This window comes from Neophocaena asiaeorientalis, unplaced genomic scaffold, assembly GCF_003031525.2.
Source record: "Neophocaena asiaeorientalis asiaeorientalis breed wild unplaced genomic scaffold, Neophocaena_asiaeorientalis_V1.1 scaffold225, whole genome shotgun sequence".
In the NCBI taxonomy this organism is placed as follows: domain Eukaryota; kingdom Metazoa; phylum Chordata; class Mammalia; order Artiodactyla; family Phocoenidae; genus Neophocaena; species Neophocaena asiaeorientalis.
This window is the reverse complement of record NW_020172364.1, coordinates 294,110-321,852: the sequence shown is the minus strand read 5'-3', so window position 1 is coordinate 321,852 and position 27,743 is coordinate 294,110. Positions and strand designations below refer to the sequence as shown.

At 35.6% G+C, this 27,743-nt stretch overlaps 1 protein-coding gene across 5 annotated transcripts in view; it reads right to left on the bottom strand.

The window, feature by feature from the left end:
• The window catches only part of FXR1 (FMR1 autosomal homolog 1), a 57,248-nt gene that overhangs the window by 26,731 nt on the left and 2,774 nt on the right, over positions 1 to 27,743 (bottom strand). For all 5 annotated transcript variants that reach the window (XM_024767337.1, XM_024767371.1, XM_024767345.1 and 2 more), the window contains exons 2-7: positions 13,337 to 13,389; positions 11,817 to 11,910; positions 1,589 to 1,660; positions 1,023 to 1,171; positions 700 to 793; positions 141 to 257 (exon numbers count right to left, since the gene is read on the bottom strand). In XM_024767337.1, the coding sequence (XP_024623105.1) occupies positions 141 to 257; positions 700 to 793; positions 1,023 to 1,171; positions 1,589 to 1,660; positions 11,817 to 11,910; positions 13,337 to 13,389 (579 nt within the window). The remainder of the gene's footprint in view (positions 1 to 140; positions 258 to 699; positions 794 to 1,022; positions 1,172 to 1,588; positions 1,661 to 11,816; positions 11,911 to 13,336; positions 13,390 to 27,743) is intronic.

Below are 27,743 nucleotides of genomic sequence, written 5' to 3'. Positions count from 1 at the left end.
TGACTCCAGTTATTAGCCATAAAACAGGTCCCAAGTTGCCTTACCTAACAGTCAAGTAGTTTCAGCCATGGAACTTGAATAATATACTCATGAAACTATATGGAACACGCAAAAAACTTTTTACAAGTAAACCCACTTACTTCTAAATGCTTAGTGGCCTCTTCATTTCTGGACATAAGCATCAACTTCGTACGAATACTTCGCAAATGCATGTCACTCAAAATATTTACTCTCTTAACAGTTGCTTCACTGGCAGACTATAAACACACAAGTTAATCACTCAAAAACTTAAATCCTTTTTCAAGGTAATACAAACACAACCTTCCACATAAGGCCTTCCTTGATTTTCGTCTACTATACTTCTCTCCTCACCTAACATGCACCACCCCTCGCCACAAGTTAATCTTACTTTGTTTTCTTAATTTCCATATTACTTAGATCTGCTCTTCAAATTATGATTGGGGGGCGCAGGTAGAATCCAGGATCCCATATATTAAGGATTTTATGATGTAAAGAATATTATATTGATTTTTCCTCCTTACTCCAAGAGAAATTTACAAATTAACAACTTTATAACTGCAAAAAAATTTCTCCCACACTGTATTTTAATAAAGTCACTATAAAACAAGTTATCTTTTGAAATATTTATAAAATCTGTACAATATTCATTATCTACCTTAAAATATGGAGTTACCTTACCAGTATCATTAGCTGTGTGGTTTCTGGATGGTAAAAAATTCTGCATGCTCCTACTGCTTTCTTAAAATCTTTATGTGCATTTTCATTAGCACACCTAGGGAGAAAGTAATTCATGGATAAGACCTAAATAATAGGTTAAATTTAGAAGGCAATTATAATGAAAACTCAGTATTTCATTTTGACACCACCCATTAAAACTTTTGTTTGTTAAAAAGATTTTCTATCAAAGTTTTTGACTGGGCGTCTGGGGAAAAAAGTTCTTTGTAGCACTGAAAAATCCTCTTGACTCACAAATCAATTCAACAGTAAACAAAATTACTCACGCCTCTCTCAAATCCTCAGGAACATCCACTGTGCATTTAAAGAAGGTATTTTTTTTGACAGTTTTATTTTGATTGACAGGCCGAAGTCGTTCAAATGTGACTATTTCATTGTAAGTGGCATCACAAGCAGCATATTCAATGACATAAAACTAAAAGACATCAAAATATTTTAAAAATCCCATCTGAACAAAAATAATGAGCTTTAAATGAAGTTCTAATTACCTTGCTCAGCTTAACCAGTAGACCCTCCCCCTTGTGGCACAAATACTAAAGCACAGCTTAGTTACATCAATCTGATTTGCCTAAACTAGATTATACATTCTTACAAGCATGAACTATGGTGGTCCTCACACACCTGCGTTATTTATACCTCTGGAGAGCAGCTTTGGTGTTTGCAAATCCAGAACACAAATATAAATTACTGGTCTCATGACTTTTTGAAAGGTATGATTAACTATTTCTGAAGTAGGCTTTTAACAAATAAGAGTTAGAGTAACATCTACAGAACCAGGAGTGGAGGTATTTCCTTGAAAATCAGTCACAAAGCAAGTTTCAACATCACTTACTTCCCCTTTCATCATTCGAACTTTAGCCAACCACCATCCACATGGTTCTTGATCATTTGCTCTTGAATAGACCTGACAAGAAAAAAAATGCCCTTATTCCTTCATCCAAAAAGATTTCAACACTATAGACAATGACTTATTATAAGCGCAAACTTCCATTAAAATCAAGAATCAAAAATTTTATTGTGAAGAATAATACAAAGAATAGCCCCTGCTCACCGCAACTAGAGAAAGCCCGCACACAGCAACGAAGACCCAACACAGCCCAAAATAAATTAATTAAAAAAAAATATTGTGAACAAAATGAAACTGGTGTACTTAACATGATTTAATAAAAGTTATATACGCTTAAATTTTACTACTGAAAAATAAAACTGAACCCTCTTTGGGCAATTTGGCTCCTTGGAAATCGAATTCCAAATTCAAGAGGGTTTACTAAACATAAATATTTTTTTTTTTAAAGAGATTTATTTATTTTTATATATTTTTTTGGCTGCATTGGGTCTTCGTTGCTGCACAGGCTTTCTGTAGTTGTGGCGAGCAGGAGCTACTCTTCATTGTGGTACGCAGGCTTCTCATTGCAATGGCTTCTCTTGCTGCGGAGCATAGGCTCTAGGCGCGGAGGCTTGGTAGCTGTGGCTCGCGGGCTCTAGAGCGCAGGCTCAGTAGTTGTGGCGCTCGGGCTTCGTTGCTCCGTAGCATGTGGGATCTTCCTGGACCAGGGATGGAACCCGTGTCCCCTGCATTGGCAGGCGGATTCTTAACCACTGTGCCACCAGGGAAGTCCCAATAAGTATTATTTTAAAGAAATGCTTCTTACAAGACAGTTTTACATAGTGTAAAACATAGGTCTTTCAGTTTCTGTCAACACTGTTCATCTTCGAGCATGGCATTCTGATGATTCAAGTATCAGAAGTAAGGATAAGCTAGAACCTTAATAAGGTGTATTTTAAATCTGTTATCAGTATTTATAAAATGTTGAAATTAAGAACTGTTTTTAAAAAGTTTTTAAGATTTCTTCCTATTTTAAAATTCCTTCAAGGTATGACATTTAAATCCCTTGCTGAGGAACTTAAATGTACTAAAAGTCTAACAAAAAAATTATACACACATTTAGTCCATCTAGCAGAGTACATACCTTACAAAACCTCCTATGCAAAAAAAAACCCTGTATCTTACGTATTCTATAATTACCAAGTATTTTGAAATATAATACATTAGAAAAGTTTCCATTGAGAATTAGAGTTATTTCTTACGACACAGCAGTTTGTTTGATATATTTTCAATACATGAGAAAGTGGAGGGGGGCGGCTGGGAAGAGATGACTAAGAAACACTCACAAAAATCTTGATTAAACTAAGGTTGCCCCTACACAGGTGGACAGAGAAATCTACCAATCAATACATGTTAACAGCCATTTGTGAAATAATGTAAACAACTACTGATAGGCAAACAGTTTTGGAAAGCCTGAAGCTTCTATCAAGATGATAATGAGAGTAATCTCTGAAGTGGTAGAATACTGGAACTAAAAATAAATAAGCCAAAACTTCATGATCAACTTTACTGCATACCATGATTAGAGAAAAGCTGAGGGGGAAAAAAAGCCTATATACCAATGAAGCTCCAGTGAACTCAATTTTAGCTTCTGCATTTCTTATATGAGTAAATCTAACTATTTCTTGACTCTATCCTTTCTTCAGATCTTCCAAAATAAAAGAAATTTTTACCTTTTTTTTAGAATAGAATAAAACTCATTCTGTCTTGCAATTGTTATTAAGCATCCAATGAACCCTTACATAAACCTAAGACAGAATCCAGGAACCTTATTTTTCCTACATCCTAAAATACTCTGCCATCTTCTGTGACTAGAAAGAAACAGATGACGAAGAAATGCACATTAGTCAATCCAATTGGTTAAATATGAGAGTGGTGTAATTATAGGGCAAAGATGCTAACATTCTATTCGATAAAATCAGAAGCCATCAGAAGTTCCAAAATACAATCGACCCTTGAACAACAAAGGGGTTAGGGGTATCAACCCTCCATGCAGTTGAAAGCTGAGTGTAACACAGACGGCCTTCTGTATATGCAGTTCCACATCTGCAAACTCAACCAACCACTGATCATGCAGTACTGTAGCATTTTCTATTGAAAATAATCTGAGTGGGAATTCCCTGGTGGTCCAGTGGTCAAGACTCTACACTTTCACTGCTGAGGGCCCAGGTTCAATCTCTGGTCAGGGAACTAAGACTTCCACAAGCCGCAGGGGAGGGATCCGAGTATACATGGACCCATGCAGTTCAAACCCATGTTGTTCAAGAGTCAACTGTATTTAAACCACTGCATTCTGATAATTCAAGTGTGTAAGATGAAACAGAAGAAATGATAAACTAGAACATACCAGAGATGGACTTTAAATCTGATATCAGCATTTACAAGATAGGTATGTTCTGGGTTTATGCATGATAGCTGATGAGCAATAAGTTAATATTCAGAAAACTTTGCTCATTTTAGGTACATGTATCGTCAAAAACCAGGAAAACATGAAATAAAAACTTGGATTTCTTTGTTTAAATGCTTATTAAAATATCTAATAATGTTTATCTTCACCATCCTTTTATTCTTACTTCTGTAAATTTACATGTAAAATGACTTAAAAATATAAAAAACAATTAAAATGGCCCATTAGACTCAAATGGTAAGTGCTGACTATTTTCCCTAGTATACTGAGAATTAAAAAAACAAAAAGAAAACCCTGAGAACAAGAAGGAAAGTGCCCTTTCCAAGCACTATCTTAGAAAGGCAGTTCAGCTAAACAGACTGGTATATCTCTTGTTGATCTACAGTGGATGGGTGCCTCAAGCTTGAATGCTGAAAAATGCGTCTTAAAATAAACTACCTGTTCTGTTTCACCAAAGAATAACCGTCTAGGAATCTGGCTTTCTATGTAAGTTTACCTACAAAAAAGAATAAAACATTGTGGACTGTCTTGCAGCTTTAGTTCTCACTGAACATTAAAATGCTGGATTCCATTTTATACTCACATCCATCTCTGTAAACTTCATTAATAACTGATCCCTGAAAGACAAAGCCTCTCTCATAAAGCCAAATTAAACTAAGTTCCTGGCTCAAATCAAAATGCTATGAATTTGCCTCCACTTTTGTGTTGTGGGTCAAATAACCTTTACAAAATGAACAGTGTACTCAACACAATAAAAAGTCGTTTTAATAACCAAGTGTTAAAACCGTGCCCTAGCATACTATGTCCGAGATGTAGATTACTGAATTTATTTATGACTACATCATTGGAGTAAAAGCACCTCACAGAAATTCCCTTACTTCAGATTTCAATTCACTTAAATCCCCAAACTATTCCAAGAAAGCAATTCACACTCTAAGGCAATGGCCCTCATTTCTCTAACATTCTAAGTTTCTTCAAATCCAAGAAAGAGCTTTAAAAAAAGACTAAGGAGTGCCCATGAGAGATCTAAAAACACAACAGTACCCAGATTGAAGAAGGCTACAGTTTCATGGAAGAATTAAATTCCAAAAGCCTATTTCAGTATTCTTTCTACCAAATGAATCCAAGTCAAACCTTACTGGCCTCCAAATTCCAGCACACAACCAAATTATGACTTAAATGAAATTCCAGTCTGGATCCTAATGTTATCAGCTTTTCATTCAAGTTAATAATGTTCAACGATGCCTTTCAAAGTTATAACCAAATAGAAATAATGTGAACACCACCAGTAGACAATTTCTACCAGTTTTTACCTAATTCTAAATAATGTTAAGCATTAAACTGAATGCTTAATCATAATGACCTGTTTTACAACTACATGAAAGACATTTATTGAGTACTATTCATATCTATTTTATCTCATTACAATCTATGAAGAAATAGAAAATGTACATTAGGAAAGCAAGCTTAACATCTAGAAAACACTAATGTGATTTATCTACTTACACAACAGTTATTATCTCATTAGTGTTTGTGGCTGATACTTTAACAAATGGGTTTCACAAGTCTTGGAAACTGCCCATTCCCCAAAAGAAAAAGATAAAAGTAATAAAGAATATGTTCACCTATTCTTTAACGTATGAGCATTCCCAAGCACTAAGACTAACAATGCTGACTTCGTATTATGAGAAAGACTAACTACAGACAGCTAAAATTTTCAGACTGGTTGCAAGAATCAAACTGATACATTTTTAAAGGTAAGATGTAAATTATACATGTATATTGTATTTGTCTTATAAGTAAAATACTAAATTAAAAAACTGTACGGTAAGGGGGCTTCCCTGGCAGTCCAGTGGTTTAAGACCCTGTGCTTCCACTGCAGGGGGACTCGGGTTTGATCCCCTGGCCAGGGAACTAAGATCCTGCATGCCATGTGGCATGGCCAAATTAAAAAAAGAAATTGTAAGGTACGGGAGTGTTCTACATCAAATTATTCTTAATCCCTTTATTAAATTTCTCTCAAGGGACCTATCCCAAGATTATAACTAAATTATAAAGATGTAGAACCATAATGTCTGACTATCTGCCATAAAAGATGGAAGAAAAGGCGTATGTCACAAGAACAAAAACTTGCCTGTCCGTATTTCAACCAGAAGACTTCACAATTCAAAAAAAAAGTTTTTATATATCAAATATGTTAAGCCCAAGAGGAAAAACTTAAAAAGTCTTATAAAATTATCTATTAGCTTGAGATGTCAGGCTTCCTATGTAACACGTTTGTGTGTGTTACTAACTTGCTGAATAAGGTAGGCATCTTAAAATAAAAAATAAGGCACCTCACATGTGAAATCACTGGGGAAAAACTCTTTCTACTGCCCTTCCAATATCCCAGAACATTATACTATACATCCAGCTTAAGAGAATCTAAAGAACTCTTCATTTTCCCATCATCTCCAACTTTACAAGCTGAGAATTATTTTCTTAGCAATCTTTTTTTTTTTGGCCATGCCACGCAGCTAGCCTGTGGGATCTTATTTCCCTGACCAGAGATCGAACCCAGGCCCTCAGCAGTGAAAGCACAGAGTCTTAACCACTGGACCACCAGGGAATTACCAATTTTCTTAGCAATCTTTAGTTAACGAAATCAACTATTAAGCAGACACTTATCAAAAAAAATTAATTATATTAAATACTTTAAAGATTTGAAAATATATGCCAGTTTTTATCAACACAAAGCCACCAATTAGGTTTAAAAATAAACCTTTGAATCTTAAGACTTTTCAAAACCAACTTTCTATTATAAGCCATATAGTGTCTTCTTGAGGCCACTACCAGACACTAATTTATGTTTTATAATTTCATCTAAGTCTCATAAATTGGCTGGAAAGGGCAAGCCTGATGTAGCCAAACATGTTTGTAAAGTAATAAAATTTTAGAGTAAGCCATGTGAAATCGCCAATATTTAACCATACCTGACCTACAAGAATGGAAAGTTCATATGGCTGAATTTTTTAATGATTATTATTTTTTAATAGAAGCATAATTGACTTACAATATTGTGTTAGTTTCAGGTATACAGCAAACTGATGCAGTTTTGTATATATATATATGTGTGTATATCTGTGTGTGTGTATATATACATATATATGTGTATATGTTCTTTTTCAGATTCTTTTCCATTATAGGCTATTACAAAATATTGAATATAGTTCTCTGTGCTATACAGTAAGTCCTTGTTTATTTTATATATAGTAGTGTGTATCTGTTAATCCCAAATTCCTAATTTATCCCCCACCCCTTCCCCTTTGGTAATCCAACTTTGTTTTGTATGTCTTTGAGTCTGTTTAGTAAATAAGTTCACTTATGTCATATTTTAGATTCCACATATAAGTGAGATCATATGGGGACTTCCTGGCAGTCCGGTGGTTAAGACTCCACATTTCCAATTCAGAGGGCATGGGTTCAATCCCTGGTTGGGGAACTAAGATCCCACATGCCACCTGGCACAGCCAAAATATTAAAAAAATAAAAATTAAAAAAAATAAGTCATATCATAAAACATTTGTCTTCGGCTTACTTCACTCAGTATGATTATCTCTAGCTCCATCCATGTTGCTGCAAATAGCATTCTTTCATTCTTTTTTATGGCTGAGTAATATCCCATTGTGTATGTATATATACGTGTGTGTGTGTGTGTGTGTGTGTGCACACACACCATATCTTCTTTATCTACTCATCTGCCAATGGACATTTAGGTTGCTTCCACGTCTTGGCTATTGTAAATAGTGCTGCTGTGAATACTGGGGTGCCTATATCTTTTCAAATCAGTTTTCTCCAGATATATGCCCAGGAATGGGATTGTTGGATCATATGGTAATTCTTTTTTTTTTTTTTTTTAACATCTTTTTTGAGGGATAATTGCTTTACAATAGTGTGTCAGCTTCTGCTTTATAACAAAGTGAATCAGCTATACATATACATATGCTCCCATGTGTCTTCCCTCTTGCGTCTCCCTCCCTCCCACTCTCCCCATCCCACCCCTCCAGGCTGTCCCAAAGCCCCGAGCTAATATCCCTGTGCCTTGCGGCTGCTTCCCCCTAGCTATCTACCTTACTACGTTTGTTAGTGTGTATATGTCCTCATATGGTAATTCTATTTGTAGTTTTTAAAGGAGCCTCTATACTGTTTTCCATAGTGGCTGCACCAATTTACATTCCCACCAACAGTGTAGGAGGGTTCCTTTTCTCCACACCCCCTCTAGCATTTATTATTTGTAGACTTTTTGATAATGGCCATTCTGACTGGTGTGAGGTGATACCTCATTGTAGTTTTGATTTGCATTTCTCTAATAATTAACCATGTTGAACATCTGTACGTTGGCCATCTGTATGTCTTCTGGAAAAATGTCTATTTAGGTCTTCTGTTGTATGGCTGAACTTTAGATAAATGCCTGGACAGCTTAATGAAAAGCTCCATTCTGGATCATTTCTGTTCTAAATCAATTACTAATGGCCAAATCATAGTCACCTTTCCATTCTTCAAAGAGGAAGGGTTCCTAGAGCTGCAAAAGAACAAGAGTTGGGAATGTGGCACAAAATTGACAACACCCTGTAATACAGCATGACATATTATTAGAAAGAATAACATTCAGGACAAAAACTTACACTGGTTATTCAACTTCCTAACCTTCAGGCTACATGAACCTTGGAAAGGTTAATTAAAGTATTCATAGAGTTTAGAAGAGGCCCTCAAGAGACTATTATGTCAAACTGATAGAATGTGTTTAAAAAGCCAGTTAGTTATATATATATTATATGGGTTAGTGTCAGCTGTTATCACTGCTATTATAGTATTTACGACTAGCACAAAAAGAACAGTAGCCAATGACTTAATTAAAAAAAAATCAATATACTATGCAATAAATTACCCTAAAAAGAATCAAGTTATATTAAAAACCTAAATACTCTTCCAAAAAAGGGGGGGGGGCATCTCTGTAGAAGTACTAAAATGGGTTATCTTGGAGGCCACACCGGGAAAATTGGCAGATCTGAATCTGGGAAAATTGGCAGATCTGAATAAGTAAAAATATAAATTCTTAATGGCAAAAGCCACTAAAGCACAGCTTTTTAAAGAATGCCTGGGAGAAAACACAATATATAACAGGAACTTACCCATAAAATGTACACATTTCCAACATCGAAAACTACACGGGCAAAAAATAAAATAGATAATAAACAGAACAAGGGGCTAACAGCCAATAAACTAATCTAAAAGACACTCCATATCACTAGTAATCAAGGTTCAGAAAACAGAAGACAACAGCTTCCTTCTATCATGTTTATGAAAACTTACAGATGAGATTAATAATAATCCAGCCAGTCAATCTATGAGGAAACAAACACCTTAATGTATTAGCAAAACTATGAAGTGGTCATTCAAAAAGCATTTTTGGAGGACAAAATGGTATATTCTGCTATTATCAAAATTTTCAATATATATGCCTTTGATTCAGCAATTGAACCACCAAGATTTATACTAACAGAAAATGATTTATATAAGGACATTAACTCTTGCTTTTTTGGGGGGGGATGGTAAAAGCAAAAAACAACTTTCAATAACTTCTAATTATGATACACCTATACGGAGAAGTATCATGGGGTGGTGAGAAAAAATGAGGTTAAATCTGTATGTGCAGACTTGAAAATGTCTATGGTATCTTAATTAACTGACTACAAAAATCACAAATAAAATGTATTCCCAATTTTTGTAACTTAAAAAAGCACACATATTCTTTATAAATTCAAAGAAAAAAATCTAAAGAGACATCTCTTAAATGAGATTTAAGCTGGGGTGGGCAGATAAGCACACCTACATACCTACACTAAGAGGAAAGGTTCACTTTTTACTTTATGTAACTCTGTATCATTTCACTTTTTATATTAAGCTTTGTTACTTTGAATTTGGGGAGTAGGGAGCTTACATAAAGTTATTTGGCTCAAAATATAAAGCACTAACAACCATAATTCCTAAGCATTCATTCCATGGCATAAGAATAAATTCCTAACGCTGGCAAAAAAGCAAAACAAAAAAAGAAATCCACAGGTGGCAAGATTAATTTTAAACTTCTTCCCTATATAAATTTTCAAAAATTTCAAAAGCACAAAAAAATTACAAAGTAACAGTAATATCTTAATTCCAGACCATGATTCTCATTAATTTTAAGGAACAAATTTCACCAAGACTGAACCATAAAACAGAAAGTGAAATAAAACACTCTGTAATCATCAATTTCCAAATCATTCAATAAAGTTTTGTATACAATTGGGGAGGCGAGCCATAAAGATGGTCCAGGAACTGGACAGGATCTTCCCAGATTGAGACTGAGGAAAGCACACTGTAACAACACCCTCAGCACTCCAAGTTTTTCCTTTAAACTGAGCCTTTACATTAACAATAACTGTCTGAACAACAATTTTTAAAATATGAAAAGCACTACTCAGAAATGATCGCCACACATGTGGCACCCTGACACAATTAAGTTTATAACATGCTTTGATTTAGCAAAAGCAGAAGGATGCTTGCTCTAATTACCTAGAGCAAGAATTAAAATCTAGGCAAAATTTTAGAAAGTGAGTTCAAGTTGTTAGGGGTTAAAGTCCTACAATTTGACATTCTAGCCTAACATCTACAATTAACTCAAAAGAAAATTTACCATTAAAAAAATTATGAAGAATAAAAATGGCAAGTAACTAAATGAGTTCATGTGCAAAGCACTCAGAACAGTGTATGGCACAAAGTACATACTGTTAAGTGTTTTTAGATAGCTGTTTCATCACTAAAGATTGACCCATGTTCCCAGTTCTCCTACCCCAGCCTACATAAATTAGGTACAAATGAGATTTGAAAATCTCTTTCAACACTATCAAGACAATTCCTTGTGAGAAATACATTTTAGTATATTTGAGCTCCTTGGAGGTATCAATTTCTTAAAAATCGAAAATCAAATTTTCTATCTCCAACAAACTCATTATGCTTCTATTTGACAATTTCCAAGTTTCTTTTTACATAACAGCAGGCATGTTAATCAAAAATAAATATAAAAGACAGACATTCAAGACCTACTAAGTGTGAAAAAAGCAAGATACAAAGAAGCAGTAAAATTTTTATTTTTTTAAAAGAGAAAAAAGGAAGAGCCTGAGAATATGTAAACCGTGGAATGTAGTTTTTATCTCTGGGCAGTGATTTTGGTTTTTTCCTTTTAAATTTTTCTGAATATTTCTAGAATATTCAAAAAGGCAGTATGCTAATTATAATATTTCATATTGTCACACAGGAACTATATTAATGATCACTACAATAAAGGATAGCTACTAATACTGTACAAAGATACTGAGGAAAAAACACAAGGCAAAACAGCAAAAAAAAAAAAAGGAAAATAATGACCAACATCATATAGTTGTCTCCGCCAGAATCTGTGCAAAACTCAAACGCACTATCGTCTTTAGTTCTCAAATTATTTTCACTTTAGTCATTAAAAACAAAAAAACTTGACCAAGGCTACAAACCTAAAAATGGTAGCATTGAGACATTAATCCCAGTTCTGGCTCCAAAACTCAAGTATTGCTACATTACACAGCCATTACCAATAGAACGAATGGAGAAAAGGAATTAGATTTATTCTCTAACAGCTAAACAGATTTTCCAACAAGAATATTTATTTGAAACAAAAAAATATGCACACAAGAAAATAAACTTGTAAATACATACCTCTACTTCATCTCCTTCACTAATTTCCTTTTTTATATCAGGTGGTGGTGGTAATCTAACTTCATTAAATGGAACCTGGCGTTCCGGTTGCCAACTGAAGAATTAGAAAAGGAATTAACAATTTTAAAATACATTATTCTAATAGCCCCTAATACAGAAGCTATGTAGTCTATGCTTAGTACTGTATATTTTTCAAATCAATCATTTAGCTCTCCCCAAAGAAAAACAACCTCTGTATTAAATCTTTTTCCAAGTAGTTTGCTGAGGTAGAACAGATTTTACATGGCTCTTGGTGAAGTTTATAAATAGTTAACATCATTGACAATTATATATTGCTTCCAAATTACTCATCCTAAGGTAACAGTACATACATTATTCTGCAAATGAAGTAGGGTAAGTTCAGAGTAACAAACTGCTATAGTGGGATCAACTTATTACAAACACGTTTGCCACTCAATGCTTTATTAAGGAACACAATTTCAGAGATTATAAAATATAAGCTGCATAATTTCTTAGTGTACATGTTCACAGAAATATAGAAAACTACTCAATTATTCTGAATAGCTAAATTATGAAAGGATTTAATTTTCTTACACAGAATTTTTCTACAATGAACACATACATTGTAATTAAAACCTAGAAAAAACTTACTTTTAATCTTTGTAGCAAATACGAATGTGTTAAAACTACTACTTGAGCTGTTGCTTAATTTTTTGTGGGTTGTATTTTATAACTAAGTTGATAAAGCTAAAATGCTTTCCTACTCTAAGTTCTAATAGGTCATTCACATGCCTGGGAGGTAGAGCAGCACGTAAAATACTCCTATGGCTCCCCTGTGCCAACGCTGGGCAAAAAAAGAGACAAGTAAGACATTTGAGTGCTTTCTTTCATCTTTACTGTCTAAATGGCAGCTGCTAAAAGACAGAAATCATCTCAACACTTGTTTCTACAAGAAACAGCTGTTGGGCTGATATCTATTCAGGCAGTTACAGAAGCAGCATAAAAGTGAAAGTTAACCAGTTTTCTTTTCTGACCTTCAATTATACAGTGCTCCTTTATAACCCTTCCTAACCAAGCCCAGAACACAGTCTTTAACGTTTTTAGCACAACTTACCTAACCTTTACAATATCTTACAACTTTTTATTATTCCTTATGAATAATCAATTAAAGACAGCCTAATACTTATCTACAGCATAATTTCAAAATTCTGCGTTTTTAAGAAGCATATTATAATCCCATTCGTGCCGTCTATTTTTGCAAAAACTACTTACTGATTCACGTCCACATGTGATTTGACAAAGAAAGGGGTCATGGAAGAAGTGCCAAGTGAATTGTGAGCAGAAAACCAGGTGAAGTCACCAAAAACTAAAATTATTTGAACTCAAAAAGATAATCAAACCAAAGACCCCCACCCAAAAGCACACTCATTTTCCACTGGCAATAGAAACAGCCAAAAGCAAACAGTTTGGCACTACCAATCTTCAAAATTAGGATCTCTATCAATAAAAAAATAACTTACTTGTTCTCAAAAACAACTGTGAGAGAGTCTTCATGAACATCTTTGATAAATCCCTATAAAGAAATTAAAAGGAAATAAATATTCAATTAAATGTTACATTAACTCTAAACCACTATATTAGAGCTACAAAAACGACATGGAGTACTAATAATAACCCAGAGCTTGGAATAGGCTAATCTGGGTTTGATTTCCATCTCCATCATTCATGAGCTGTTTGACCTTGGCAGTTACTTAACCTCTCTTTCATGATTACAAATGACATTAAATAACGCTGTACTACTGTCAATCAGAAGAGCAATGTTCTCAACCTTAGCCAAATGCTTACACACTCTGAACCACTTGGTACTCAGCAAAAACTTTTCTGAAACGTCTTTATCATACTACACTCCATAATGTACACTATAAACTAATTAAATACACACACTTGCAGTACTTGGTTAAAACATGGCAAAAATGAGTACATCTGTTTACCTCATCTACCTCCCAAAATATTTAAACACTATGTGTCAGATATTATTTTAAGCAAATTAGCAAACCAAAGACTAAGAAACAAACTGATGGTGGAAAAACCAAAAAGCAAACAGATCAGCACTGCCACCCCAGAAAATCTTTGGAACTGAATACAGAAAGTCTTATAGAGGAAAAGGTAACCGATGAAGCTGAAAATAAAATCATTTTATTTTCAATCACCAATCACAGAATGTATATAAGTCATGTATCTAGCCTCTCAGTACCCTCCTCCCACATTTGCTACTAAATTTTATGATTCTGTAACTTGGCCTTGATCTCTCTCCAGCGAGAAATGCCTGTGGTCAACTTGTGTATTATGGGAAATTTCAATGCATATATCTTCATGTGAGGTCTAAAACTCAAGATACTTTCAAGAATGCTATAGTTGGGGTTTCCCTGGTGGCACAGCGGTAAAGAATTCACCTGCCTGCCAATGCAGGGGACGTGGGTTCGATCCCTGGTCTGGCAAGATCCAACATGCCAGAACAGCTAAGCCTGTACACCACAACTACTGAGCCCATGTGCCTAGAGTCTGTGCTCCACAACAAGAGAAGCCACCGCAATGAGAAGCCTGTGCACCGCAAGGAAGAGCAGCCGCCGCTCACCTCAACTAGACGAAAAGCCCGTGTGCAGCAACGAAGACCCAAAGCAGCCGAAAATAAACTTATAAAAGAAATATAGTGGCTGCCAGAAAATTTAAAGTAGCTCTTGCCTTGCAATTCTGAAGACATTTTTTGTTCTTCTTTCTCCTCCCAAAGCTAAAAAACTAAGAGCTGCCATCTAGTTCAAGTTGTGATTATCTGATCACGCTACAACAATGACTTCCTGGCCAGTTTCTCTATTTCTACTAGTTCATCCGCACATCTACTTTCAGCAATCATTTTGGTCAGCACTTTCACAGTTCTGTTACCAGCAAATCCATCTCTATTATACCCTTGCCAATTGTAAGGACTATTTTCATAACCTAAGAATTACCAAATTCATGAATATCAGAGTAAAACATCTTTCCATCATAGATTAGTCATATTTATACTTTCACTAACATTTTCTAGTCCTTCACAAACAATTTTCATAGTTTGAAATGTTTCATTAATCTTTATCATTTCTGTATAATTTATACAGCATAAGTGCAAATGAGAGCTCCAAATCACTGGGAAATTCTACTCCTCGTTATAATAAAAAGGTTTTTTCCTATCTAAAAATCAGTGCTTATACTGCTCCCCACCCCCACTTTACATCCACCACAAACATCAGCATCATCTTTGTCTGGGTGCACACACTGTTCACACACTTTAAGAAAAAATACAGCTCTGGAACCTACTCTTATTGCTAATATCTTTCAGGCATCAGATTAAACAAGCTAAAAACGTGACACCCAAATAAAGTGTATTTGGACTGTAGTGAATAATCAGAAAACATGTTCTAATCCCCAAACCCTAGATTCTAGGGATAAGGGGGTTCTAATGGCCAGATCGCTATAAAATTGATGCATTTGATACAGGACACAGTCAACACTTTTCAATTCACCAGAATGATGGCAGGTCCCTATATACTCAAGAGATGGAAAACGGCAGGGTTATGTCTTTGCCAAAATGTTTTGAAAGTCAGGAGACACCAAATAACAATGGCAACATTTTCCTGCACATGGTGTGGGTGGAGGGGGGGGGGGGGGTTTTATGACTAAGTCTCCATAACTTCTGTCCTTCTCGTTAGTCCAACCTTTGGGGATTTGGTCTCTTTTCCTATTCATACTCATCTGGTCCAGAACCCGTATTTCTTAGAATACTATGACATTTCTTTTTCTTCTCCCCATACAGCTACAAACATGGAAGCCCAAGCCATCATAAAATGGTCCCTTAATTTGTTCATTCACAAAGCCTGGTATATGTTTATACTTGAAACTCTTAACTATAATTTAAAATTATAGATAAGTAACAAGGCACTTTAACATATTTAAAGTGTAATCAAAATATCTTAGAATGCTATCCCTGACCAAATAACAAACAGCATCATACAATAAAAACCCAGGAATGCCAAAAATGATGTGTAAATTAGGAGTAAGGGAGGAACAGAGGGAATAGCAGGAATCTCTGAGCCCTGGAAGCACTAACTGAAGAATTTTTTTTTTCAAAACCAATCTAGCCTAAAATAAAAATGTAAAAAGAAAACCCAAAGATTTAGTAAGGTGGCAAGTTAACCAAATTAGCTTTTCTAGCTAAAAATAAGCACTGGAAAATAAAACAGACAAAAAAATATTCTACTAACAGCAAGGTCCTAGAAATGCCCTCAACAACAAAAAAATGTACACAACCTATGTGCAGACATCTGTGAAACTTGACTAATGAATAGAAATAGACTATTTAGGGAAACGTAAAGCACTCTTGATATTTTAAAATTTTCAACATGCCCCTAAATGGGATCCTACTAAAACACAAAGGAATGTGTAATTCTGTTGAGGGAACAGGAGTTAAGCTTAATAAAATTACATCAAAGCCTATCTTAAAAACAAACAAGAAGGCATTCAGTAAGGCAACTTTTAAATGGGGGTAGAGAATAATGAGAAAACATTATCCGTACCAAACACTGAAAGTTATTTTAAAGCTATACAATAATCAAGACAAAAAAGACAAGGTACTTGGCAATTTTGAGGTGGGAGCTTCAACGGCCTGTGGAAAGAACAAGGTGCATTCCAGATATCTGCCTAACTTAAACACACATTTTTGAAGTTACAGAACACTACAGCTGAAAAGAATGTTTTTCAACTCCATGAGGGTAGTCACAGGGAGAAAAAATCCTATTGATAAGCAATAATACACATGGTATGAATGAACTTCAAGAACTGAAAGAATGAGATTATAAATAAAGTCAGAACAGATGGCTGTGGGAAAACCACTCCAAAGAGAAACATTATTTCTTCTACAGACCTTCCAGATCCCTCATTTTAGAGAAAGAGAAGCTGAAACTATATACATCTATTATAGCCCCAAAGTTTTACTCCCTAGGAGGTTGTAAACACTGAATTTAAAACCTCATCTTCTGGGAGTTTCCTAGTAGTCCAGTGGTTAAGAATCGGTCTTTGCTATGCAGGGGATGATGGTTCAATCCCTGGTCTGGGAACTAAAATCCCACATGCCTCGGGGCAACTAAGCCCACACCAGGCAACTACTGAGCACCACAACTAGAGAGAAGCCCAGGGACCACAACGAAGACCCGACACAGCCAAAAAATAAATGAATGTATGTTTTAAAAAAATAAATAAAACCTCATCTTCTGTCTGGAACTCTTTTCAATTAAATCATTATCAATTAAATGACAAAATGCTTTTGCTAATTCACAGCTTTAAACTCTAAAAGGTTACGTCTGGCAGCAACACTATTATGAAGAAATAAGGCACCATTCCTAAAAAGCCTATTTAAGGCAAAGTCCCAGAACAAAATATCAAAATCTAATTTACAACTGGAAAGGCAGCTACCTTGTTTAATATACTAATCAATTTATCAGAGGCTTTGCTTAAGTGATGGCTGAGCAATCTACAGAGATCCATGAATCCCTCTGAGAACATTCCCACTAAACTCATTAGGAACGTATCATCCTAGTCTAAAAAAAATTCCTTTGAAAAGTATCATTTCAAATTCATCTGCTACTTCAGATTTTTCAAAAATCCACTAATGACCTCCCATTATTACAATTCATTACAACACTAAATTCACATATCTTACAAAGGGGGAAGTAGAAACTTAAAAAAACTTAATACTGGGACTTCCCTGGTGGGGCAGTGGTTAAGAATCCGCCTGCCAACGCAGGGGATGTGGGTTCGAGCCCTGGTCCGGGAAGATCCCACAAGCTGTGGAGCAACTAAGCCCATAAGCCGCAACTATTGAGCCCGCACGCCGCAACTAATGAAGTCCATGTGCCTAGAGCCTGTGCTCCGCGACAAGAGAAGCCACCGCAATGAGAGGCCCGCACACCTCAACGAAGAGTAGCCCCTGCTCGCCGCAACTAGAGAAAGCCTGTGCACAGCAATGAAGACCGAACACAGCCAAAAATAAATAAATTTATATTAAAAAAAACGTAATACTCAGCAAACTACTACCAGAAGTCAGACAGCCTGAATCCTCAAAATGAGGTTTAAAGTGGAAGCCCATACCCAAAAACCCAACACTTACACCCTAAAGCTGTAACTCTTAAACCTCAAAATTCTTGTTAGAAGAGTTTACTGATTGCCAATAGACTGAGCAAAAAAGGCCAGCAAGACACAGAACAAGCTTCCTAAATGGAGGCTATGTTTTCAATGACTCTTATCTCAAGTGGTAAAAGCAAGGATTCATCAGGAATCAAACCTCTAGTTCACATTTATTCTCCTAAGCAAGCAAAAAGTTCTCACAGTCATATTACTGCCTCCTTCAGACCTGATCAAGTATTCTTATATAATTTAAGATCTACTCCAGTTTTTCTCTTTGAAGTCTTTCTCAGGATCACTGGTATGACATTTAAAAATTTTATATTTATTTGGCACAACAGTCAAATAAATTTTAGTTCCCTTTTCCAATGTATTAAGACATTACAGTTGATGGCTCAATTATTGAAGCAGATTTGTGATAAAATGCTGTATTTCTAAAAATAAACTGACTGACAGAGCAGACTTGTGGTTGCCAAGGGGGGGGGTGGGGGAGGGATGGATTGGGAGTTTGACATTAGCAGATGCAAACTATTTTATACAGAATGGATAAACAACAAGGTCCTACTGTATAGCACAGGGAACTATATCCAATGTCCTGTGATAAACCATAATGGAAAAGAATATGAAAAATATATATACGCATAACCAAATCACTGCTGTACAGCAGAAATGCGTTGTAAATCAACTCCACTTCAATAAAATAAAATTTTTAAAAAATAAATAAAAATAAACTGTTTAAAATAAATTCTCAGAACATTAAGAGGCACTGGAATCAGTTTGTTAGATCCTGTAGGGCCTTTCCTCTGACTGGGTAAACTCTCCATTTTCCCAAACTCCACAGTTAAAATTTGCTGCTGTGGATAAATGTAATTACAAAACTATAACCCATGAAAAAAGAAAAGTTAATAGCATAATTTATGCAAAATTCGCCTCAGGTTTTTGTTTTTCAAGAACTGACAAAATGGATGATGACTTGTTATTTTTTGATCAATTATCAGTTTGTTTAGTGATTCATTCTCTGGCCCCAGTCTACTTTCCCAGCCCATCAATTCTAACAATTTTGCATCCCTGCAATCAGGATGCTTCCTACAATTGATGGCATCTTAGGATAGCCAATAGCTGAATGGCTGCCAGGATATAAATGTCACTGTTAAGCATGCTCAAACTTGGTTTGCTTGCAATTTTCTGTGGCACTTGATTGCAACCCCTCAATAGTTCATTCAGCAAACCAATGAAGTAACATTTTAGGAAGGATTTAGGTTTCTTACCAGAAGGTTGTTCTGTTGACACCTTCTGATAAAATCAAGAAAGCACCAGCATCAAAACTTGCAGAGTGGGTGAAAATTCTTGGAAGAAAATCCTGGAGATAATAGAGGAGAGCTCTTTTAAAGTATGCTTGCAACATCAATGCTCTCCATGGCACTGAGGAAGATATTGTGAGAAGAAACACAATCATCTGAACCTGAAAATGTTTTATTCAATTTATTTTGCTTCTATTTTCCTTATGTATGCAAATGTTTAAAAATAATCTTTCAGGTGATATAGAAAAGAATTTTAAAAGATAAAACTACCACTCATAAATCAATTGGCAACATTTCTTCTTTTTTAGTGCCTCTTACAACTGATGCCATTTTATTTATTTATTTATTTTTGGATGCCATTTTAAATACAATGAAATTGTATGGCTCTTCCACTGATTTCCCAAATCTACATATGGAAAAATAACCTGTTCCCTGGACTCTAAAACCCAACTTCCAATTACACATCTCCACCCATGGCTTACTTTTATACCTAAAATCAATCAACGTGTCAACAGTCAGTATCATCTGCTGTCCTGCTTTTGCACTCTACACATGTATGATCCATTTTACAGGATTAAAAAAAAAGTGAATACAGCAAACTATTTCTTAATCAGGGTTCTATGAGAATACAGCCCAATCACTAAGTCATTCATTGTGTGTAATGAACTTCTCTCCCATGCATCTAGAATAGTACTAGCCATGCACAATCCTTGGAAGAATTGAGAAAACGGTGTTCCTCTGCTTTATAGTTCAGATGAAAAACTATAAGGTTGAGAAAACTGACTTAGGGACTCCCAGACCTAAGCAATTTTACACGAGTCTCAGTCTGCAAACTGAAGGAGTTGAAGCTTCTTAAACTAAGGTAATTCCTAGGCACTCAAAGGTGTGCCAAGAGTACTTAAAGCCTCTCCTTCTCCCCCCCCCAAAATACTACGGTTAATCTTCCTGGAACTTTTATGTCAAGTAATTTAAAGAATTTAATAAACACTTTATGTTTCTGGACTGTGTATACATTTAACAGATAAAGAAAGAACTCCTTATTAGGGAAAGGGAAAAAAACACTTACTGAGCAATACAATACACTGGTTTTACTGTTAAGACTGGTCTCAGGTCCACTACTTACTATGCAGTAGGTAAAAGAAGAGAGGGCCCAGAGCAGTAAGGTAAGGAAAATAAGACTCTTTTAACTGGCTTTACTTGCCCAAAAGCAAGTCACAATGTCCTCCTTTAGGAACTCTTTATGGTCTTCCCAGAGCACCCCAGAGACTTTTTGGAGCAATTCTCAGAAGGTTCTATCAATCCTGAATGGGACCCAGCTCTCCTAGATGGTGGACTTCCTCCCATCCCAATCTTAAAAGTGAGGAAGATCTGGCTGATGAGTACAGTACCTAATTTCCCCATGTGCAAACAAAAACGAAACAAAAAAAAACTTTAAAACAGAGAATTATTATTTAATACATGGTGCTAGCACAACTGCCTATGATATTCAAAATAAGACTTGATGTAGTAAATATGAAATAAATAAAACACTTTAAGAAAACCTAAGGAACTGTATGTATAATCTGGACACAGGCTGTCTTAACCAGGCTGGAAACCCTGAACCCTTAACAGGGAAAAAGTACTTCAGTATGTAAAAAACAGAACTTCTCTATGGCCCAGGATACCAGAGAGTTAAATTATAGATGGGGAGGAGGTATTCATATAATGAGTCCTAAGAAATCTCAAAAAGCAAAAAATGACATCCCAGAAGGAAAATGGGGAAAAACAAGTAATTTATGGAAAAGCAAATCCAAATGGCCAACAAACATTAAAATTCACATGTGGGGATTTGCAAATCAAAGTTGCAACCTTTACATCCAAGAGATTCACAAAAAATCAAAGATTATAATGCCTATTTCTGGCAAGGATGTAATTAAAAAAAAAAGCTGACATTCATCAATTGAGAAAATACAAAGTGTTAAGCTTTTCAGAATGCAATCTGTTAACATTTATTAGAGTTAACAGGTAAAAGTTCCCTTCCACCAAGCTATCTCACTCTTTGAAACCTATCCAATGGAAACACACATGGAGCAGAAAAAAACTGAAAACAAAATGTCTATTAACTAGGGAATGGCTGGATTTCACAGTAATTCTTATGGTGAAATATGTAACCATTAAAAAATAAATTACACTCCAACAGAAAATGGCCAAGATGTAGATTATCTTATTTTTATAGAGCAATACTGAAAAACACCTACGTTTGTATCTGAATGTGTATCTATGTACATTCTAGGAGTATGAAGAAAAATCTGGCACAATGTATACTTGGCTATAAACAGGCTACCTAAATGGATTTTGAATGAGAGATCATGTGGAAAAGGGAAACCAAGGGAAAAAGAAAAAAATTTACAATAAAGCAAGTCTGTAGATGCTTATACATATGTATAAAATTATACACTTGCATATGCATGTATAAATATTTTTAAAGAGTTGAGATTATCCTTAATACTCTGTCAATCTGCACTATTTCCATACAGCACATATATATACACATTACCACTCCCCACATCTTTTTAATTTTTCCATCTCTAGTGATCTCAAATCCACATTCTAAGTAATAAACTCGTTTGTTTGATGTTTACATACAACACCTAAAAGATCTGGGTTGTTATTTGATTCCAGTAACGAGCACATTCAAGACTGTTGCAATCGGGCTTCCCTGGTGGCGCAGTGGTTGAGAGTCCGCCTGCCGATGCAGCGGACACGGGTTCGTGCCCCGGTCCGGGAAGATCCCACATGCCGCGGAGCAACTGGGCCCGTGAGCCATGGCCGCTGAGCCTGCGCGTCCAGAGCCTGTTGCTCCGCAATGGGAGAGGCCACAGCAGGGAGAGGCCTGCGTACCCCAAAAAAGACTGCTGCAAACAAAAATTTTCTTAACTTCCAACAATACACGCTTTTTTTTTTAAAGGACCTACATCTATGTCCGGAAATTATTTCCAATCAATGGGCACATGTTCTACAAATAAACTCCACAAATTTACTAATTACATTATGTATTACAGAAATTATTGCATCATTATGGAGTATGTTCTTTTAAGGAAAAAAATAACTCAAGGCAAGCCTTCAGCATCCCTTAGTACTGAACATTTAACTGTTCTGAATAAAAAATGACAATGAAAATGTGAGGATTTCCTAAGAATACATAAATATCTACTAATGCTTACATACTAGTAATGTTCTTGGCTTATTAATTTCACAAGTTTATAATATCCAACAGTTCCTGAAATAGAAAGACTCAGAGGTTTCAAATGGCCACACAAAACCATAATGACTTTCCTGTTGCCAAGAGTTGAGTTGGAAGTTCTCTATAATTCTATATATGCATAAAGTTCTGGGACATATCTGAGCTTGACCAGGATCAATGTATAACCCCTCAAAAAAAAATTTAAGTTCAGTTTGAATCAAAATCAGAAATAATTTAGTTTTGTATATATGCATTTATACAAATATTAACAAGTCAAAAGAGTGTCTCGAAACCAAGAATGACTGATCTATTTGTTCATTCAACAAATATGTACTGAAGGTCTACTAATGAACTAACTATACATATCAAGTCACTGGAAAACTTAAGACTTGAAAATAACCTGGAAAACTATTAAAGCAAAAAGCTATGAAACAAGAAAAGTTCTACTTTTTTTTTTTTTTTTTTTGGCCACGCTGTGCAGCATCAGGATCTTAGTTCCCCGACCACGGACTGAACCCCTGCCCCCTGCATTGGGAGCACAGAGTCTTAACCGCTGGACCACCAAGGAAGTCCCAAGAAGTTTTACTATTATTAATTAGCCAGAATAAGAAAGGCACGGAGATAGGAACCCAAAAAATGAGATTCCTGATTCTGAAGAAATACTGACAGGGAAATGCCATGTTGCTTTGCCAACAACAACTATAAATTTCATAGTTATTACTGGGGAGACCTCTACTCATGCTCCCAAAAAAGCTAAGCAAAAAATGCTGAGGCTATAGTATGGAAGACAAGTTATAACAACTAACATTTAACTTAGATTTAACTTTGGTTCAATTTTGCCATGGCTATCAGCCTCTTTAATGTAAGGAAAAATAAACTGAAGAGACTGTTGTTCGTGTAAATAGATATTACACGTACAGATTAACAAAAGTAATGCTTTGCATTACTTAATTTTGTTTTGCTCAAGCTATCCTCTATTTGGTCCTAGAAAATTTAGATTTGATCCTAGAAAATTTTACACCAGCGTCACAATAGAATTTACTACTATTAGCTAAACATCTGCCAAAGAATTTTCTCAAGCCTTTTGATAACTACTGTGCCACACCTTAAAATTTGAACAGGGCGTTTCATACATATACATATATAAAAAAGCATTTCAAACATTTCCCAAAATACCTTACACGTAACAAACACTATAAAGCTAACAATTAAGGATGGTATAAATCACAACTATCCAGCACAAATTATAATTTGAGCCATATGTCTAGTCTTTAAATTTCTAAGTATATTAAAATAAGTAAAAAGCAACAGGTGAAGTTCATTTTAATAATTTTAACCCTATATATCCAAAATATTATTTCAACATGTAATCAAAATTTTAAAATTGCAGTCTTACATTCCTTTTTTCATACTAAGTCTTTGAAATCTAGTATAACTTTTACAATTAAAGCACATCTCAACTCAGGCTAGTATATTTCAGCCCCATGACGAGTGGCTACCATCGGAAAGGGCAGATTTCTGTAATGTGAAGCAAAGCTCAAATCATTTCTCCAGGAATCCTCCCAATTCAGTCCTATTGACTCCCTCTGTATTGATCAGAATTTATAATTAATAATTTGATAAGCCATATTCGTACTTGGGGAAAAAAAAATCACATAATGGTTAGAGATCAGGCTCTCTGAAGTCCCAAACATCATTATGAATCTTGAATCAGCCTATTAATTTTATGGATAGATTCGCTTAGCCTCACTTTCCTCAACTGGGGTAACATTATCTCTTTCACTGTGACTGAGAGGACTAAGTAAGATAAATTCATGTAAAGTACCTACACAGTCTGATAGTCTGAGTGCTCAATAGATAATAGCTGTTATTGTTGTTAGAGCTAGATAGGACCTTAGTGAACTAACAACCTAGCAGATTCCACCACTTGATAAACTGTCAAAAGAAATCCAAGTGCCTCATACTGCGGATGAAAAACCTAAGCCCTCACAAACTAGCTAGTACGAGAATTAGGGGTCAATCATAGAATACACACTGCTCTTCAACTACAAAAAAGCAAGTTTGCTACATCCTTAACACTGTGATAAGAGAATTCAGTTCCTGAGTTGTTATTATCCAGTCAAGTGTCTGCCTTGTCTTCCTAGCTAAAACATAAGCTTACTGCCGTGAGACTTCCTTTGGCGAATTTCTCAAGCTATGTTGAACTAGGCAACTGGAAGTGAGAAGCCCTGGCGTTAAATCTCATTTCAGCTACAGTGTAACTGGAACGTTATTTAATCATTATTGTCAGTTTCCTAATATGTAAAATGATAAAAACACATACCTCATGCAGTCCCTGAGAGAACAAAATCAGGAAATACATGTACAAGCCTCAAAGAATACACAGTAAACAGATAATAGTAATAGTAAACAGATAATAGTAAACTATTATTTTACTCGCAGAATACACACAAATATCTGAAGATATAAAAAATATAAAGGTGCATAGAAAGAAAAATATGGAAAAAAGTATGTTTTCTGTAAGTAAAGCCAAGGCCTTGACAACAAATTCTCTAGATAGGTAAGATTATGGTTTGTTTTTTAAAATAAATTTATTTATTTTGGGTTGTGTTTGGTCTTCGTTGCCGCACACAGGCTTTCTCTAGTTGCGGCGCACAGGCTTTCTCTAGTTGCGGTGCACAGGCTTCTCATTGCAGTGACTTCTCTTGTTGCGGAGCACAGGCGTGGGCTTCAGTAGTTGTGGCACACTGGCGCAGTAGTTATGGCTCACAGGCTCTAGAGTGCAGGCTCGGGAGTTGTGGCGCAGCATGTGGGATCTTCCTGGACCAGGGTTCAAACTCGTGTCCCCTCCACTGGCAGGTGGATTCTTAACCACTGCGCCACCAGGGAAGTGCCGAGATTACAGTTTTCTTTCTTCGCTTTTGTGTTTTCAGATTTTTCATTAATTACACATTGTTCTTGTAATACAAAAACAAAACTTCACAGGCAAAGTATTTAAATTTAATTTTTAAAAATTAGGGCTTCCCTGGTGGGGCAGTGGTTGAGAGTCCGCCTGCTGATGCAGGGGACACGGGATCGTGCCCTTAAAAAAAAAAAAAAAAAAAAAAAAAAATTAAGTGGCCTTTTCACTTAGTTAAATCCTAGTTCTTTTACATATTTAAAAAACTGCATTTTAAAACATGTACAACTAACAATAGCTTCGTAACATCTGGAACTGTATGTTCTTAACTTAATAGTGTCCCTGGTAAGAGAGCAACCATCTTTTCCTCAATTACTAATCTCCACAAAGAAATCAACAATATTCTACACTAACCTGAAGTCAGTACATTTTCAAAACACAACTCCTTTACTGTAACTCTACAGAACATCATCATTAGCAATAATAAACCTATTGCATAATTTAATTACTCTCAAATTTCATTTAAATATTAAACTAAAGCAAAAAGGAAATACTGCAAATATTATAGCACTTTAAAATGTTCTATAGTTGATCAATTACACAGTCAAAACCAGAAATCATGGAGCTCTAAAAGTAATTCTATCTTCTACAGAGAAGGCCTGAAAATTCATTCAGCCATCTTAGAGATCACACATTTCCCTGGAACACCATGGAAACTTTCCTCTCCAAGAGCCAGAAATTGAGTGACTTACTTTCAACTTCTATTTAAAATTATATTCTGCTCACAGCTATGCAAGCTGCAATGCTATTACAAAGCTTAAAATCATATACATCAGTTAAAAAGCATTTTAATGACCCTAAATGGGCACAAGGCTTTTTTGGGGTTAACGAAAATGTTCTAAAATAAGATTGTGGTAATGGTTACACAGCTCTGTAAATACACTACTAGAGAATGTAAATTCCATCTGAAAGCTTTAAAAAGGAAACAAAAAGAAAAAAGGCATCTTAAATGACCAGTAGTATAAACCCTATGATGCCTCACTCCAGATAAAAAAGGCTATAAAAGCGAATTTTTATATAAAATTACATCCCCCATCAAGTGCTTAATTACCATATTTCCCATTCTTCCCAACCCCTATAGAGTTATCTGGCTTCAAACAAGAGTGTATCAAGTTTTTATGTCTTTAACTACCATAGATCCACTGTTAAGTAAAAAGTGCAGGATGCAGAACAAAGTATTTAGTATGCAATCATTTGTGTAAATATTTGGGGGGAAAAAAGAAACTATCCTATTTTGGGGTTGAATCTTCTTCACCGGTTCCAATTATTTTGTGCAATTAAGTTTCAGTTCCACTAAAAATCTTTAATCAATATCTGTAAGCGCACTGCCTCAAGCATGATGATACTGGCTACTAATCCCATGACTTTGAAATTCTTCAATGGCAATTCGCATTTACAGCCAAGTGTGCTGGGGGTGGGCAGGGCAGAGAAAAGGGGAGAAAATGAGGAGGAAAATCACAATCACCTGTATATTGAAAACCACCATTGAAAGAAAAGAATACACCAAAATGTTACCTGCTGTTATCTCAAGGCAACTTCTGGTTTTTTCTGATAGTTTCTAAAATCCCTCACTGACCATGTATTATTTTTAAAATTAAAAAAAAATTACTTAAAATAAAATTACTTCCACACTAAACAAAAGCCAAACTGAAAACTCTACACAGTATCTGTATGATTCTATGTTTAGGACATTCTGGAAAAGGCAAAACTATGGGGACAGAAACCACCCCAGGTTCTGAGGGTGTGGAGAGAGGATGACTGCAAAGGGGCAGGACAGAAATTAAGGGGATGGTGGAACTATTCTATCCCTCCATGCTAGTGGTAGTGGTTACACAACTGTTAGCATTTATCAAAGCTCACATAACTGTATGTCAAAAAAGATGCACTTTACCATATGCAAATTAATCTCAAAAAAATTCATTAAATTAATAAAACTGCTTCTGCGGTGAGCCAATATTTTTTCCAAGCGGACAGTTTCATGGGATAAAAAATACTGTAGGGCTTCTCTGGTGGCGCATTGGTTGAGAGTCCGCCTGCCGATGCAAGGGACGCGGGTTCGTGCCCCGGTCCGGGAGGATCCCACATGCCTCGGAGCGGCTGGGCCCATGAGCCATGGCCGCTGAGCCTGCGCGGCCGGAGCCTGTGCTCCGTAACGGGAGTGGCCACAACAGTGAGAGGCCCACGTACCGCAAAAAAAAAAAAAAAAAAAAAAAAACTATAAAACACTAAAATCT